Raw genomic sequence first — 19,139 nt, forward strand, 5'->3', positions numbered from 1 at the left:
TTGACAGTTCACATGTTTTTGCGTATTTGTCACAGAGTGTAACCAAAATGCATTGTATCTTTATGTAAAGGAAAGTACATGGTAATATCATTGAAACAAACCATGCTTCCTTTTACAGTACAGTTCCACCTTTCTTACAGGGTAACTACTCTGTAAAACTCCGATATCACCCTGATATTTACCTGATAATTTATCAGGGAGATATGGGAGTTTTTGCCAGGTACCATGTCAAAACTCCCAAGATTATAATTTACAGTTACCAGGAAAGTACATGGTAATATCATTGAAACAAACCATGCTTCCTTTTACAGTACAATTACACTTTTCTTACATGGTAACTACTCTGTAAAACTCTGATATTTACCTGTTAATTATCAGGTAGATATGGGAGTTTTTTGCCAGGTACCATGTTCAAAATTACACACCCTGATGGGGGGCAGAGGATTATAATCTACAGTTACCAGGAAAGTACATGGTAATATCATTGAAACAAACCATGCTTCCTTTTACAGTACAATTCCACCTTTTTTACAGGGTAACTACTCTGTAAAACTCCGATATCACCCTGATATTTACCTGATAATTATCAGGGAGATATGGGAGTTTTTGCCAGGTACCATGTTCAAAACTCCACAAGATTATAAATCTACAGTTACCAGGAAAGTACATGGTAATATCATTGAAACAAACCACGCTTCCTTTTACAGTACAATTCCACCTTTCTTACATGGTAACTACTCTGTAAAACTCTGATATCACCCTGATATTTACCTGATAATTATCAGGGAGATATGGGAGTTTTTGCCAGACTATGTTCAAAACTACACAGGATTATAATCTACAGTTACCAGGAAAGTACATGGTAATATCATTGAAACAAACCACACTTCCTTTTACAGTACAGTTCCACCTTTCTTACAGGTTAAACGACTCTGTAAAACTCTGGATATTTACCTGTTAATTAATCAGGTAGATATGGGAGTTTTTGCCAGGTACCATGTTCAAAACTACACTCCCTGATGGGGGCAGAGGATTATAATCTAACAGTTACCAGGAAAGTACATGGTAATATCATTGAAACAAACCACGCTTCCTTTTACAGTACAGTTCCACCTTCCTTACAGGGTAATTCACAAGGTTTTACCTGATAATGTAAAGTGTAACTACTGTGTAATTAGAAAGTAATTACTTGGTAAATAGTTGCAAGTTATACCCTCACTGTCACTACACAGGTTGACTGGTAATACATAATCTATAATTCCTGGATAAATACCTGGTAGTTTTCCGTATATTTCTAGTAAATACTAGGTAACTAGTTGATATTTACCAGGTAAATATCAGGTAACTACCACGTAAATAAGTGGTAGTTACCAGGTAAACATGTGATGATTTGGGGTAAATACCTGGTAATAAGTTATTATCACCCTAACAAAGTCACATATAGACACATTCAGTGGGTTTATAGTCTACAATATGCAATTGCAGGATATACCTGGTAATTATTGAGTAAATACCAGGTAACTTGTTGGTATTTACCAGATAAATATCAGGTAAATATTTGTAACTACCGGGTTTAAAATCTACAATATACAATTACTGCGTATCTACCAGGAAATTATTGGGTAAATGCCTGGTAGTAGTCAGGAAAAATATCTGTAAATACTGGGTAATTACCTTGTAATTACCTAGTAAGTACTTGGTAATTACACTGTAATTGCATTTAATTACCTGTTATTACCTAGTAAATACATCTTATTACCTGGTAATTGCCTGGTAATTACCGTACTGTAAAAGGAAGCGTTACCGATATTTTTAACCATTTTGGATTAGAAATGTTCAGTTTTCTTTTTTCAGCCATTAAAGGTTGGGTCTGGAGTTTTTTGCCCAAAAATAAACACTAGACTTATACAAATGAAATCCGTCTTAATCATCACCTATGGGCTTCTAGTCCTGTGTGGTGGGGGCTGTGTCTGCAGCGCCCCCTCCCCCTGCCTGTATTTTGGTCTTTTGCTTTGTTTTGTTGTGCACGTGGACGTTTCTGGGTGGAGAGCGAGAGAGTCTGTGTTTTCTCTCCAGCCAATGACGGAGCTCAGGTGATGCTACGTGCAGCAGAGTAGGAGGGCTCAGGGCTGCTAGCCGCACTAGCTGTCTCTTAGCATGTCTCTCTCTCTCTCAGCAGCAGCTTAGCAGTCAGGACCGCAAAGAAAAATAAATACAGACTGAGTGAAGCGCTGGAGCTGCGGACCAATACCCGAATGTCACCGACAACTAAAGCCTCGACTGGTAACAAGTATGAGGGCCATTGTCGTGAGCTAGCTCAATGCTAACTTCGGCTAGCGGTAGCGGTTAGCATCCGCCACCAACTCACCACAACGGCATAACAACATAACACTGGAGGCTCCCGTTGTTGCTGACGGACGGCTATCGGTCCACAGCTCCAACGTGTCACTCGGACTGTATTTTCCTTTCCTTTGTGGTCCTGACAATTACTGCTGTCTGGGGCAGGAGGCTACACAGTTGAGCCCGAGAGGAGGGGCCAAGTCTCAATGTTTTGTTTACAAACTGCCACGAACAAAACTCCAGACTCTACCTTTAACCTTTAACATAACCCATTAAAACACAGCCAATGCAAATGGGTTACGTACTGTAAGTGTGCTGAAACGATCCAGAGAGTCTAAACAGAAAGAAAAAGCGTACATACATACACACACACACACACACACACACACACACAAGCATACAGTACACACAGGAAAGAAGCCCCTCCAGGCAGATCCTGTCACACGTAGATGGTCCTTTCAACTTCACTGTTACAGCTGAAATGATGATGCCCAACTTGTCGAAGAATACATGAAAAGCTCGAACTCATGAGGTTATTATAAAAGTCACATGCGATTAAAAAAGAGCAGAAAGGCAGAATCACTTTTTGACCAGCATGGAGAAATGTGCTTTTTTTTTGCTGTGAACAGCTGGACTACTGCTCACAGTCAAACTGGCAATAAATCTCGAAATAAAAGGTCGGGTCTACCCAAAGTCTTCAGCATGGATATAGGACATCTTGTCTTGGTTTTTATCCAGAAGTAGCAAAATGCTGTGGGGTTAGTCGCAGACAGTTTTAACTGTCACAGATGGTACTGTCCAAGGATATGTTAATTGTTAAACTGATAGCATTAATTGGTCCAAATTCTCTTGTCTGTTAATGGTTTGATAATTAGAAACAACAATGAATATGAAAAATTAATATGTTTTTTGTCAAAATATTTGAAGTTATGTTGTCTGTGAAACCAATATCCACCCATCCATCCACACTCATGCAGAGTCGTTGGGGAGCTGGAGCTAATTCCTGCTGATATAGGGTGAGGTCAGGGTCAGTGTTTACAGTGCATCCATTCACGTCCGCCACAAATACATTTTTCGGCTTTTGGCTCGACCAACGTAATATTGTTCCGTTCATTCATCTCTGCATAGCGCTCTTTCTCTGTTACTGTATAGGCATTCACACACACACACACACACACACACAGAGAAGCGTGCATGCATGAGAGCAGTGCGTGGTAAGAGCAAAACTCATACAGTCCGATCCCCCTTTCCTTACTGCATTTACATTGTGGTACATACATTGGTGTTTTCACGACAGTATCTAGTTGAAGGAGCTATTTTGAAGTTTTGATTGTGCTACATAGCCAACATCAACATTAACAGCCATCTACTTGCCAGTCTAAAAGAAACTTCTTTCACTGACTCACTGAGAGCTGCCTCCAGTAGTGAAAAGCAATCCTTTTGTACTACACAATGATGGCTCAAGCTCTTGGCAAGAGTGTTAAGTAAACATCTGTCAATACTAATATTGGCTATGTAGCAATTGCAAAACTGTGAGTAGTTGATTTTAGGGAATAGCACCATCATGAAATTTGAATCAGAAACGTTTGTGTCTTTTAAAGAACAATATTTGTCACATGAAATATTAGGTTTCAGAACAGCTTTCACCTCATTAGCCATTCTGACAGACAAAGGCTTTAACAGGTTATTAAAAAAAAAATTTAAAAACACCGAGCCATCCAAAAAGAGGATTCGATTATTTTTGCTTTGAGTGACAATTACCATAATTGAATATTGATCCACATGAGAGCGACCCAGTAACTCCAGCTTTTAAATGCACATACAGTGAGCCACAGTGTGGGCCTTCAAAGCAGAAAATGAACCTACAGCTAAACAGAGATCCACTGGAGAGATTTTTGCAATAATTGGCCAAATTTCATTTGACATGCTTTCCTCTGTTGTGAGTGATGAATTATGCAGCAGTAGAAGTGAGCGGCCTAATGAAAGTGTTGGTTCCAGAGCAGACTGGTACAATATTTATATTTTATGTTGCACTTTATACTGATGAGTACTTGGAAACAGAAAATTGCCCTCAAAGGACACCCACAAAATGTCATCAAATGAAACATTAATAACTGGAGAGCAATCAACCTCAACTTTTGGCCTATAGCACTATGAGGGTCAGCTGTTTGAAGCTTACTGTACTTATTACTCACTCATTATCCCTCAAAACAAGATGTCAGCCATCTCATTGTGTAACCACTGCAATTAGCCCTGATTTCTACAGTGAGGTTTTCCCCTCCTTTCCCAGCCAGAATTAATGAGACAAAAATAACGAACAGAGATAGACAACTGGCAGGAGACCTGCACCTGTCTATTTTATACATATAATTGCTGTGAGCACTTCCTGCATCCAGCTCATAATTAGGGTCATCACTCTCCTTCTGCACCAGCCAAACTGACTTCACCCCATTTATCCCGACAAACACCTCTAAAAGGTCTTCAAAGGTGGAAAATCCTCATTAACAGAAAGTGACAGACAAAAACTTTGACAAACCGCACGTTAAATTGCCCAAACCATGTCCCCCTGTCTTGTTTAAGATGAGGTTCAAATTAAAAAGGAGAGGATTATGTGCTCGAGAGATAAAAAGGAAATCACATATCTGCCAGATGGCAAAGTCTCATCAAAACACGTTTTTGTGTCACCAACAAAAAAGCAGATATCTTACTTTGGGAGGCTGTAGAAAATAACAGAGGAAATGTCATGGAGATGAAACAACCAATGGCTTGGCTTGGCATGTAACAAGCTGCATAGAGCATATGAGGCATATGTGTTCTTTAAAAAACTGCATATTATCATCAGCATCAGACAGCCTCACTCTAGAGTGGATCCTTTCACAGAAGTGCAGTTCAATAGGATATAAATCTCCCAACTCCTCCTAGCTCTCAGCCCGGCGTACAAAGTAACGGACAGATTAATCGAAAATAGAAAGTGTCCATTACTCTGATGTGGGGATTATTGTTCCAACTCTTCAAGAACCAAAACAACACAGTAGCTGGATGCAGCTCAGTGTTCTCTGATTTATCACCAAGATCAGCAGTTGCGACCGCAGAGTCAAAAGCCACTGGCTCAAAAACTTAAATGTATTCTAATGTTGTGGGTGATATTGACCTGTGCCTCACTTCCGCTCAATGATCCACAGCAGAGAAGAGGAGGAATACAGTGTGTGTGTGATTGGTATTTGTTATGAAGAAAAAAATAAATAAATAAAAAGCAGTCAGGTTGAAAAGAGGCATCATTTCATTTTTTTTTAAATCATCATTTAAGTATTTTACTGTAGCACCTTTAACTGTCGACAACTGTCCTGGCAACAATGAAAATAAGAGTCACTTCAGATTGTTACATGTTTGCTTGTGAATTAAAATGACAAGCTAACAGCTTGCAGATTTACACCTCCACACGATCTCACTCATTGTTAGCGGGGAAGCAAGTGCTGGGCAGTTGACACATCGCTTCCCAAAATAAAAAAAGGTCCACTGGCATCCGGCCACCTGCACTCAACCCAGAAACTCAAAAGAGACTGCTCAGTCAGAGGAGGGCAGTAAACAATGACTGCATCAATTAATGTCTCTCAATCAAAAGCGTATGCTGCCTTCAAATCATGTGATGTCAACGCAATGACACCAGCAACCTGCACTCCATCCTCCCCAACACATATCATCAGAGGACAGCCTACGTCAGCACAATCTGCTTGCTGATGCTCACACTGTGTAACCCGATGGCAACAGCGAAACCACGCAGCCAGCATGTGAATGGGCCAGATCCTTTTGCAGGCTCCAAAAAGACTTGAGTCACAGAAATGAATCAATGATGCAGTCTGAACACAGGAGGAGAGTGTTTGTTTTTTTTTGGTTTGGTTTCAGTTTGTTTATTTGGATTAGAAAGGCAAAACTATAACCCTAAACTTGCAATACTTCAGAATAAAGGATTGGTAATGAAATGTAATGATAGCCTACTGAAAAATACAAGACACAGACTTATCTAGCTGTCACCAGGCTAATGGCTTTGGACAGTTTTCACAGGCTTTTTCAGAGGCAGCCTCACATAAACCCTCAAAATTTTCCAAGCACCATCCAAGGCAGTTATCACATAAACCTGTCAACGAATCTCTACGTCAAAACAATGAGTCGCAACGATATTAACAGGCATGGTTTCACAAAGGCCATGTGCAGTGCTCTAAGAGACGTCGCTAGCGACTGTCAAACCAATCTTGGGCCTTTTAATTGACCATGCTTGTTTATCACTGCATGCAGCCAGTTTTATGACATTCACAGTTGTGGCCGCATGACTTGAATTCCAAATGCTCCTGCTAAGTAAAAACAACAAAAGGAAACCTCCTGGGCCAGTTCCAGGCAACAAGCTGGGAAAATGTGTCTTACTAAAAACAGTCCACACAAGGCAGCGCATTGGTCACATTTAGGTTTATTATCTACATGTCATCCTCCACCATCTGCGCCAGCTTCCATTAAAATAGAACGCAATGAGCAGGCAGTGCAGTGAGTGCACCATATGCTAGGATTTTCTGTAGGCACACAACAAGAGTTTACTATATGTAACATTTTTTAAACTGACAACGTGAAATTGAAATTCTCTTTTTTCGTTTTCAAACAAATGAGATATGCTGGAGTTTTTATTTTTTTACTTGCATAGCTGCACTCTACAGCACACCACAGCTGAACGGTTTATTGTGACTGTCACTTACAGGTGACTGAAAGATTCATGTGCAGCTAACCTGCATCTTTGCAGACAAACAGATGAAACAGAAGGTCCTCTTTGCTGAGCAGAGTGGTGCATCAGCTAATACATGGCTGCTTTAAATTGTCCTATTCGGTCTGCCAGGTAATCAATAAGCTCCTTACTGCTATTAAGAAGACTGAGGCAGATTTTAATCACACAATATTATTTTATATTCAGCTGTATGTGTCAGCTAATAAATAAAAGGCAGATTATATTGTTTATCACTTATAAATTTACCATTCATGGTAAAAGAAATAACAGCTCGTCTATATCTCTTTGATCAAAGTACATTCCACAATCCTCAGTTAAAGTGTGTCTGCACCAGGTTTATCTTGCACACAGCACAGTGAGCTCTAATTTGTCGAAGAAAGAGCAGCCGGCTTTAGAATAAAACAAAGCTGTTAATTAATCCACAGCTTCTAAGGACACAACAACAGAATTTACATGTCTTAAAACTTTAAACTCATTAAGATGCCAATAATGCATTACGCCAGTGGTTTTTCCATTTGCACAGATACAGTCTTCTCACCTTGCTGGGGACAATATGACTACTTTAACCACCAGAATCACAGGGATGAACCGATGTCATCCACAAGTCTGCCTCGCACTGAGAGGCTCTGATAAAACACCAGAATATAAAATTACTGCCTTTCAGTCCGACCCGTCTGGCAACCTGCCACATGAAGCTGCTCAAATTCATAAGGAAGTCAAAGAAGGAGAGCAGATTCAGTGAGTATAATAAGACATAATATCCTAAATTCATAGCCTGTGTATTGCAATGACTTCAATCATACATAGGCATTCTGGTATTTTTCTCACAGAAATCCATTTTCAAGCTATTTATACCAGCTGTGTGAGTGGAGTATTTCATTAAGACATGCAAAATAAAGAAATACTTCAGCTCATATCCTTGGATTTAAAACATTCTGAGTGAGGACACATGATGAATCAGTGCTAACTGAATGACAGTGCTTGTGATGTCTTTTGATTAGTCGCATGCATCAAGCTGCCAAGCAGGAGAGAGGAAAATGAGAAATATAGTGTAGTTCAAAGACTGTGTAACAGCTACTAATGTAATTCATGTAGATCCTGGTTTTTAAACACAGGGGGGCACACACTGAACAAACCAAAGTCATTTGGTGGACATGGAGGATTTATATCACATTTGCTCCTGCCCACATACAGTATAGCACAACAAAGGATCAGGCTGTGGATATGATGTTCAAAGAAAAATCAATGGAAGAAGATAACTAAGGAGTCTCTAAAAATCCTGTAATGCCGTACATTGGCATGTACCTCGGAAATATTTTCCAGCATCTACTTAATGACAAGTGTCATTGTAAACTGTGAGCAGACCATATAAACCCTAACAGTGAGGATAACTGTCACAGAAAGAGGACGCATTATTCTTTGGCTCAACTCCCCAAGTAGGCTCAGCTTTGAGCGAGATAAGTCTGAATAAATAAAAACAGCTCGCAATAAGACAGCAACCACACTTTGCATGTCCGTCTCATATTTGCACAATGTCCCTGTGTAATCATTAACTTTTGCAATAGGCTTCTACAGCACAGAAATAGGGGGTAAAGGTTCCAGGTTTATAGCCATGTAGTATTTCGCTCTAAAATAGATCATGTTCTCAGTTGTAGCAGGCATTTGAAAGAGCATTTCTTCAATTTGAGGTGAATGAGAAGGAAATAGATAAATTCCTGGTTATAGTTCAGGCCTCATGGTGACGTGTTGCATGTTTAGATGTTGTGCGTGGGTTCTGAGGTTGTAATGAGTGTGTCTTGTGAAGGGAGGGAGGGAGTTTAACTCACTTGATAAAGCACCGCGCCCCCTCGAAAGTATATCCTTCTTCCCATCCAGTGGGTAGGTCTGTGAAAGAGCAGGGGGTGGACAAAAACAAGTGAATACAAACTGGTGGAGCAAACAGATGTGTGTGTTACATTAACCTTCTCAGCTGTCAGCTTACACACTGAGATGCAGAGCCAAGCAATTAGTTGATCAAAAGGACATTATTTGGCAACTATTGATATGATTTCAGCACTAAACTCTCAATTATTTTCTGTTTTTTCTAATATAACAGCAGAGGATATAATAGTTGAGGATGGTGGCTTGGAAAATTTAAGAGATTTATCGATTCCACTGCAACTGACCATTATTTTAATAATCACTTAATCTATCAACCATTTTCCCAGTGAGGTGGTTGTTTGGTCTATAAAATGTCTGCAAAGATGCACATCACACTTTCCAAAAGCTCAGCGTGAGGTCTTCAGATTGCTTGTTTTGTTTGAGCAGCAGTCCAAACCCAGAACCATTTGACTGACTGCTACTTGACAAATAAAAACAAGAAATCCTTACAACTGAGAAGATTTAGGCTAACTAAAGAACATTTAGCATCTTTGTTTGAAATTTGAAAATCATAAAAATGTTTGCTGCTGAAATCCTTGCCGCCAGTCAGTCACCGTATTGTTTAACCTCTTCAGCTTGAAATTGTAACACACTTTCCACACACAATATTTCTTGAAATTTTATGAATCAAAAACAAATCAGTCATTGAGAAAATATTCTGCAGATTAATCAAAAAGCAGAACTGTGGTAGTTGCAGTCCTATTGAGATGCAGAGGCTACACAGTGGTCGTGGGAATGCTCTGCAGAGACTCAGGTCTTGTGAGGTGGCGGCTGCTGCTGTGTGTGTAGTCGCATGGTAACGTCACACACACACACACACACGAAATAAGGTGATTTTACACAGCGGTGTCTGCTGTTTGGGTGGGTGACACCAAGCTAATTTTGTAGATTTACAGCTGACCTTTCCTAGCTCCCCAGTCAATGGCAGCTGTTGCTGTATCTACCTGTCAACTTAGGAGACCAGTGTTGAGCGAGCTCCGGGGCTCCGTTTTAACCGGCACACATCAACTGCACAGGTACACGGTCAACACGAGCGGCTATAGTTGATTCAAAGTGACAGTAAACGTCTCCCAAATGCATTAACACGTTGTGTCTTTGGTCAGTAGAGAGTCGTTAGCCCGCGTCCACTTGACTGACCGACCAACATGAGGAGGAGGCTCACGAGCCGGGGCAGAGGTGGGCACGAGAGGGCTCACTTTTCACAGCACGAGCGCCAAAAGCCCACTCATGCATTAAGAAAACACGGCATGGATGTCACAGCCTCTCTCACCACACACACACGCCGTGGGAAGTCTCGGCGTCGGGATTGTGTGGGTGACAACAACCAGCACATGACGGCGGCGGACACGAGCCGTTAAAGACGGAGGAGAAACTTGACAGCCGCTCAGTGACTGACACCTCACCTGGAGTTTTCCTGTGTCCGGTTATTACCGCCTCGCCGCTCACTGGATGCAGCCAGGTTGTACTCTTGGCTTCTTCGCTGTTGAGAAAAGGAGACGCATTCATTACTCTACACTGCGACTTTGTTCGTAACAGAGACGGACAGAAATGACTTGAGCCGTTGTCTCTGAGAGGGATATTTACTTTACGAAGAAGACGCGTCCATCCCGAGTAACCCCGTAACTCCAGGAAGAAGGGAGACAAGAAATCCACTCGGGTTGTAGGTCCGCCGCCATGTCTGCCAATACTGTATGACAATCGCGCGGCTCAGCTCGCGCAGGCAGCGCGTACACGGAAACCTTGGCAACGGCGGATGGCTGTGAGGAGGGCAGGAGACCAGGGGGTAGGGGAGGCAGGTACTCAATAAATACGTCTGGGAGATGATTTAATTGACTCACAGACATAACAAATGTGTATTATTATTTGTTAAAAAAAAATGAAAAATGAAAAAATGTGTCATCACCACTCTAAAAAGTTGTTTTTCTTTCTTGCTTTGTGGTGTGGTCTGCTGTATAATTGTCGACGCACATTGTTTTCCTGTGGTTATGTTGTTGTTTCCTTTTGTGTGGCTGTGGATGCTTATTGTTCAAAAGAAAGACGCCTCTCAGCAGTATGGACAACCATGGGGGCAGGGCCGGATTAACCTGCAGGGGGCCACAGGGCAAAATCGATATGCTGCCCCCCCCTCCCCCCCCCCCATAACCCTTCTTCACAAAAGATGAATATACATCGAGTTGGCATAAAGCTGTCTTAAACCAGGACAGTGTAGCGAGCCAGTGTGCACAACAGCAGGACCCTGAAACTTAAGAAGCTACATAATTTTCAGTCATAACAAATTGTATTAGGCTATTTACACATGTGCTATCCCCAAATTGACATGTCAAAATGTCTTTAATTAAAACAGACCCTGTTTGTCATTCTTTAGTGTGAACAGTTTTTTCATGGATTATAGCCTGGCTCTAGATTTGATGTTTTATAACTAGATGAAACACATAAACACATGTGGATACCCACTGGGCAAAGCAGTCAAGTCACAGAGGGCCCCAGAAGGCAGGGTCCTCAAAAAACAAGTATTCCCTGCATGACTGTTGTTTTTTGTATGTTGATTAATGAATTTGATTGCTCACCATAATCAACCAGGAGATGTGAGAGAGGAATCATAGCTTGAACTTTCCCTTGGTCTGTTTTTCACTCCTCCTGACCTCTCTTATTTGGTCACATTTTACTTTTTATATGAACAGTGCACTAACACATGGCAAGAAGATTAGTTTTAATTCCCATTTTTAAATAATATTGCACCTCCTTCCCCTTTTATCCCATCATGTAAGGTAGAGTTGAACTTTAGCATTAACATATCCCAAACTAATACCCCTTTCCCACTGGCCAAAAAACCCGTTTAAACCCGCTAACAATCGGCTTTTGGTGGAAGTGGGAAAGGCGCACTGAGCCGCATCGACCCGCGTCGACGCGGGTCAAACGACTCGGCAAGCGACGCGGGTTAAAATCACCTTTAATCGGCTCGGCTCTGATCGGCTTGCAGTGGGAACGCCAGACCCGCGTCAACCCGCTAATTTACGTGACGACGTTGAGCGTTACGTGACGCCACGTCATCGCGCCGGTCGCGTCTCATATCACGTACCAAAACAAAGCTCTGCTCCGCTCTGCTCTCATACGAGACTGGGATCAAAAGATCAAAGAATACTGACCGAAAACGATTGAAAAAAGAAAAAGAAAAGAAACGACAGTGTGTTTAACTGACGTGTTGTGTTGTGCCGCGGACGAACCGTCATATGGCCGCGGCAGACTCGCTGTCCTCGGCGGTCCTGGTGCTCCGCAGGTCGGCCAGGCGCCTCGTCTGCCTCGGCCGACAGACCTCCGCGGCGGACGGCTGTGGCATGACTCGCACCGCGGATGAGAGCGGGGCGACATGGTTGCTCTGTCTGATCCCCCCACGGGGGGGGTCAGACTCGGCTTATTTTGGTCAATGGGAAAGGGGCCAAATGCCGATTGTTAGCGGGTCGACCCGCGTTTAAAAAACCTGCGTCGACCCGCTAATTTTAGTGGGAAAACGGCTTAAATGATCAATTAAATTAGTGCAAATCAGATGCCACCCACTAGGGCTGGAGTTTTTGCAGTCTCTGGACTTCTGGGGCCCTGTTGCCCTCTCTGCTGACATATAGTAATCCAGCCTTGCATTGAGGCACGAACAGGCAGCTGTACACCCACACTTTCAGCTCTACCTTTAGGTTCTTGGTCTCCGCCTTCTGTCATTGTGCTGTGAAACTGCAGCATCAGCCTTTCACACCATACAAAGACAAGTCATCCAACACCTGTGCCTGGCCTGTTCGTTGGCATTGTGTTGCATTGTGTCCTGGACACATGCTATGCCACAGCTTTTGAGAGGGCTGGTGATGTTGGTGGGAAGTGGACGTATCTGCCAACTGTCAAATCGTTCACTTTGGAGAATACATCTCAAGGAAGGACAAACAGGGAGTGATGCCTCCCCTGGTCAGATGTCAAACACTGAGCCCTTTGTATTTACTTACCTGAGCCAGAACAGCTTTCAGGTAATGCAGCATACAAAATAGCTGCCTGTTTTCCCCCTGGTAGTTAATCCAATGGTCTGTGAGAAGAAAGAAGATAACAATATTCAGCTAAGCTGAACTTCAATCAAAAATTTACTTCATATTGATTTAAGATGGGGTTACAGAAGCCCTGTTGCATAATGCATGGCTAAATACAAGCCACCCCCAACTCCCTATTGGAATCTGTATATTCTTATAGACTTTTCTAAACAGTTTATGTATCTTTTAAGAAATATGTTCAATACCTTACTGGCCCAAGTGCCACCTTTTCCATCACTATTTAATCCCTTTCATAACATCCATGAAAAAGAACCATTAGGGTGGAAAGGATTGGATTAGAGTCTGATACCCACCTGTTTGTGCTGCTATACCTGTGGGATCTGAGTGTCTTTGAGCCAGGATTTTCTGCCTCTCATTTTACCATTAGCCAACAAAAGCCTGTGTCTTACCATTCATAGTTCAATTCAGAGAAGAAATGTGAAATATACAAACACTATTTCCTATTCCTGGCTCTTAAAATTTCAGGCCAGCCTGATATCTGACACACAAAGCTTGGGATCAATTGGCAAATTAATCAAAAGTATTCTTCGGTCTATAAAATATCTTTCTAAAGAAACTCATTTGAATTCATTTTGCCTTGACTGGACTACTGTCCACAGGGCCTTGAGTTACAGGGTAAAGTGAGAACTTCACAGGTGCCCTGGTCAATAAGCACATTTGCATGGACTAGTGTTTCCAGGGTCTGACAGTACTGACATAACAGAAAGTCTAACTCTATGGGTCAGTTCATGCATTACTTCTTATAGCTGGAACAGACATTTGTCAACTGTGTCCCACAGTCTCTTGGGTGAAGTACAGTATATGCTTCTCTGTAGTGTATCATCAGCACTTATGCAAACTAGTGGGAGCTTAAATGAGAGTTACAAAATATGTTTGTTTTCCTGGAATAGTTAGCGCTTGTGCAGGATAAGCTGTGCATAGACCTTAAAGTTGATAACAGAAAAGGGAAATAAATTGAGAGCAAGCCAAACAGATCTGAAGCCATTAAGCCCTTGAACCTTGCAGATTTGCCCTAGATGTTTATTCATTTTGTCAGAAACTGATTTCTCTGGGATCCACAAAATGTGACGCTACTGAAGTGAGGCACTGTTCATAGTGGTATGCAAATACAAAACTCAGAAGGGTCTTAAGGAACTGAAATTTTTTAATGTTCTCTGTTCCTTGCAAGTACAATGCACTTCCTTGTTGTAGACTGAGTAAAAGAAAGTCAATTAGCTGAATAACACAATGCAACCAGCCACTCAAAGACTCAATTCAACTCACAAAATATTAATTCATCTCCTAAAGGGGACCTGGGGCCTGAATATGTAAAGGTGCATGAGAGAGTCGTTATTAAATACACACAGTGTTGTGTCTGGTTAACATTGTTCAACACATTCTTACATAATTGCTCCACACTCAGGAAGGTGAGGGCTCTCTGCTCAGCCACACAGGCAAGACTTGAGGCATCAGAATGTAATTAATGGTTGCACATTATGAAGCAGCTGTTGGAGGGCTTCGTTCTGGTGCCAGCTCAGCGGTAGCCTTGTGCCTGCCTGTGCTAGGTAAGAGGGAGGACTCTCCTCTTTAGACTGGAGACACTTGGCATCTGTGCAGACCTCTCATCTGCTGGAATCAAAAGCCTGTGCAGATAGAGCCATCTCTCAGCCGGCACACTGTGCTTTGAAATTAGTGGATTGTAAATGAAGGAATTTAATTATATAGTCAGCTAACAACTACTGGGGGAAAATTAGTTATTATGTGATTAAATAGAAATAAAAGACAGGGCCTCAGGCAGGACAATATTGAGTCCACATAAATAGCACAGGGTAACTGGGGGGAAAAAAACAACTTCCTGGGCACAATAACTTCCTATGGGACTGCATGTTTATCCCATCCCTTACACATTGCTCAATGATGTGAATATGATGTCATCTGTGCCTCTCCGATTGCAATACACAGTATCATTTGACTGGCATGCACAACCCGCAAACCAGTACAGCTATTAGAGCCAGTCAAGTCAGCAGTGAGGGTAATAGGCAACAATGAAAAAATGGTATAATACTTAATTCAGTAGTAGTGTCAGTAGTAGTGTACAGTACTAGCAATGCAGATGATAGGAATTTTGGTCACTATAGCTTTCAAAGTTTGTGGAAAACAGACCATGAGGGGAGGTGTAGTCCTCACAACTCACCTCTGAATCATTAAACATACATCTCTGAATCACTGCTAGTCACAGTCTGACAAAAACCCAACCCACAAATGACTCTCTGTTCACCACATGACCTCACTGGATCCACAGCCTTTTCTTGGGTGCCGTCCAAATGTTTTTCTTTCCAAGTTTTATGAGATTTCCACTAGTGATATGTGTCATTAAGACCGAATGAGTGGGTACTCTATTTTGTAATTAGAGGACCCTGTAACTGGCCTGAGTCAGTTGCGACTGTAGTGACTGTGAGAGGAAATGCATTTAAAATCAGCAGTTATTTTTCCCACAACGCCTGGGTTTTACTTAGCAATGTAAATTAAAAACAGAGCTGGACTTGTGTTCAGTCTGAGTTTATAAGTGCTTACACACTCAAAAGGTTGACTGTGTTACTTTCTGCAGAGCTGCAGACTGAGGTTAGGAGTCCTAGCCAAGACCAAAAGCAGAACCAGGTAGGAATGTATCATATTTCTATGCTCAGCCTCTGAAGATTAAGGAGCTTGTTATCTAAACAAATATAATCACCATACCTACATGTTGTCTTAAGGCATTATTGGTTTAGATGAGGACCTTTGTGTGCACATAATGAAATTAACCCTGGCTCCCTCCGGCTCTCTGTGCACCATAAACTGCTTTATTAATTGCAATCTGTACTTAGTAAGCACTACAAAAGGCAACTGTAAATGCTCAGCACTTTAAATCATCCAACACCAACATGAGTGGCTCTCTATTGATTGCAGCTGCCATCATTACTCAAAAGACCCTGCTGTGGTGTTTAAGTAATAGAGCATTTTATTAATTAAGATGAAGGACTACTTAACATTGATCAGGGTTAAGTTCCACTTTGATATAATGCATAGATAACCTGAAAGTGGTGTGATTCTCCTATATACAGGGCTCATTAAAGCTCATCTCATGTGCTGACATCACAAATCGTGATGCGTAGCAACCCCTGGTTTCATCTTCATGAGTGCAAGCCTGTGCAGCGTATTTATGCTTACAGTAAAGTATAGCAGTTTATAGATCAGTTCCTGGAGAAGTACTATATGCCAAGTGCTGGTGTGATGTAATGTAAAGGCATGATTATCTTGGATGAGGCCTCATTTCACCGCGGTCACAATAAATGTCTGAGGTGATGTACAATCTTAATTAAGGTTGGTATGAAACTAACCATAACTACATATACTCATTATGAACAAAAAGAAACGGTATCTATTTTTACAGGCTGATGACATGTGTATAACAGTGCAACCACAACATCTGAACATCTGTTTGGTTTTGCAATATTCAGCATGTCTCAGCATGAAGTCCTCCCCTGTTGACACACATATCCTGTGTCTGATGGGAAAGCAGAACAGTGTGACAAACAGGTCATGAGCATCTTCTCAGGGCATCGAGGGTCATGTGAGCGACAGTGAGAAAGGCTCCAGTCCAGGAATAATTCCTCAAGGCAGACGGCAAAAACTCCTCAAGGACAACACTGATATTCCCAAATGATTCCGGGGTTTGGGACAATAAAATTGACTTCTTGGTCATGTGATCAATCCGCCTCATATACTTTCTAACCAAAAGAGGACTAATACAGGGCTAATATATTTATTTCTAAATAAATTAAAGGAAATATATATAATATTATCACCAATATTTAATATTATTTGGACATCTTGTGTGTAAAAAAAAAAATAGGAACACAAAAGTGGCTTACTTTGTCATGCTGAATCAGCAAAATGAGCACAGAGATTTGGTCATAACATAACCCATATGTGTCTATCAACTCGTGACCTTAAAAGACAATGTTAATACAATACAGTATATATCCCACTATCCAGATGAGTTGGAGTAATCTACAAAGTAATTAATTATGGAAAATAAGTCTAAATTACATATTCCAGAAAAGGAAGGAAACATATGACCCAGTCTTTGACATCGCCGCACACATATTTATGTATGAACATCTGCTCTGCTTGGGGCTATTTTGGGCCTGGAGTTTTTAAAATTCAAGGTCACGCAAAAGCAGCAAGATCTGCACAACCATTTTCATGATCAAAGTAACATTATGGCTTCAGTCAAGTCCTTATTTGTATTACATGGAAAGTTGTTTAGTTGCACACTCGTGGGGATTTCTTCATTGGATTTGTTCTTAAGTCCAACGACTCAGTCACAGGAAGTTATTGTGAAATTGTGGATTTCCACAGAAAATAAATGTCTCTGTCTGTCTGGGCCTGTGTTGATTCTGTGTGCACTTAATCATGCTCTTCAGTGAAGTGTATAGTCAATTCAAAAAGAAAACGAGTGACTAACATCTACATCCGAAGTGGACCATATTTGTCACAGTTTATTATCTTTTTTTTTTCCCGTCAGCATTGTGTAACTGAAATTGAAACTACTGAGAACTCCGAGTGGGCGTTCTGCCTTATTTATTTGTATATATTATGATGCCATGCTCTGTAGTAACTTCCTAAGAGGACAGATCTGGCTATGATTGATGTAATATGCCGTTAGGAACCACAGAGCTTTATACAACCCATCGTGTTAAGTTGACATGTGGGACAAGGATTTAATGTTCTACCACAAACGATCTGTCCTCAGAGACCTCATGAGGTTGGCATTTTACTGCATGTTAATAAAACAACCCAAGCAAAACAGTGCCTTTCAGTCATTTTGCAGCATCACAAGTCACAAGTGAAACTCCCACACAATGTGTTAATGTAGCGGAATATCAAAATAAGCACAGTCAACAGGTTAGGATGGCATATAAAAAAAAATCTGAAATAGTTTGATGTGTTAAACATTAGAAGAGTCTTGTAGGCACAGCTTTATTGAAACACACCAAAGTTTGTTTCAAATGTTTTAGGAAATGTTTTTTAATAAAACTTTGACAAAGACACAGTGCCCCTGGTATGTGTTCTGTTTAGTAATAGATGTGGAACAAACAAAAGTCAAATCATAGTGTCATTTATTAACACAAAGTCACTGAATGAACTGTTTTTGTATACCTGCCCTTCACAAGTAAACTGATGACTTATTTATTTTGCTTATGTGGCAGACTGCTTGTGGCATATTGCGCTGAGTCAGTTTTTGGCTTTTACCTCGCACTCCACACCTGCTCAGGTATGGTGAGTTCAGTGTTTCCTGTGGGGTGTTGAATATAGGGTTCCAAACTACACCAAATGCTAAAAGATAAATATATATAGTTGAACCATCTGTTACGATGACCAGTGTCAGCAGCAGTAAAAGGGCTCAGGCCGTAAATTGGCTCTGAATCAATAAGTAGGAGTGATTGGTTGCAGGAAATCTGAGCTCATTTCCTCCCTCGTCGAGGTCCAGTATAGGTAGCATATCAACATTCAGACATTTACTACACATTGCACAGAAATCTAAAGAATGGTTTATACTGTACACACTCACCATAATAAAGAGTAAAAAATAAAAACACGAAACACCATTTTAATCTGTTGTTCTGTAATTAAATTAAATGCAACACAATATTCCTAAAGGTCATAAAATTATTATCCCTTGACACCTCTTTCTATGAGAGTGTAACACAGTATGTGTATGTCTGCATAAGAATCTAAATTTGTCAGTCTGTTGGAGGGGCGGTCGAACACAGCTGGGTCCTGTGGAGAGGTTGTGTCTGGGCCACTAAACACGTCTCGTGTGCTGAGTACCACTGAGTAAGCAGGGCCATCTGCTTTCCATACTGGGACGATGCTGAGGCAAAGCAGGCGAGGGAAAGGGAAGAGTTTCTTGTGGCAGCTTTCCTAATCAATAACTATTGATTCCTCACTTATCTCAACTGCAGCTTGGCTGATGAGATGTCACACATTTGACCTCCTGCAGG

At 41.3% G+C, this 19,139-nt stretch overlaps 1 protein-coding gene across 23 annotated transcripts in view; it reads right to left on the bottom strand.

The window, feature by feature from the left end:
• The window catches only part of LOC146985570 (pleckstrin homology domain-containing family A member 5-like), a 98,053-nt gene extending 87,336 nt beyond the window's left edge, over nt 1-10,717 (bottom strand). For 21 of the 23 annotated variants that reach the window (XR_015035979.1, XR_015035978.1, XM_085778664.1 and 18 more), the window contains exons 1-3: nt 10,613-10,717; nt 10,432-10,508; nt 8,935-8,992 (exon numbers count right to left, since the gene is read on the bottom strand). Coding sequence is in view for 20 of the 23 variants with exons in the window: in XM_085778664.1 (XP_085634790.1) it covers nt 8,935-8,992; nt 10,432-10,508; nt 10,613-10,704 (227 nt within the window). In the remaining 3 variants the exon portion in view is untranslated. The remainder of the gene's footprint in view (nt 1-8,934; nt 8,993-10,431; nt 10,509-10,612) is intronic. The other 2 variants (XM_085778660.1, XM_085778658.1) reach the window with 1 other exon arrangement.
• Between the last annotated feature and the right edge of the window lie 8,422 nt (nt 10,718-19,139).

This window comes from Trachurus japonicus, chromosome 6, assembly GCF_045865225.1.
Source record: "Trachurus japonicus isolate A0001 chromosome 6, Traja_1.0".
Lineage (NCBI taxonomy): Eukaryota > Metazoa > Chordata > Actinopteri > Carangiformes > Carangidae > Trachurus > Trachurus japonicus.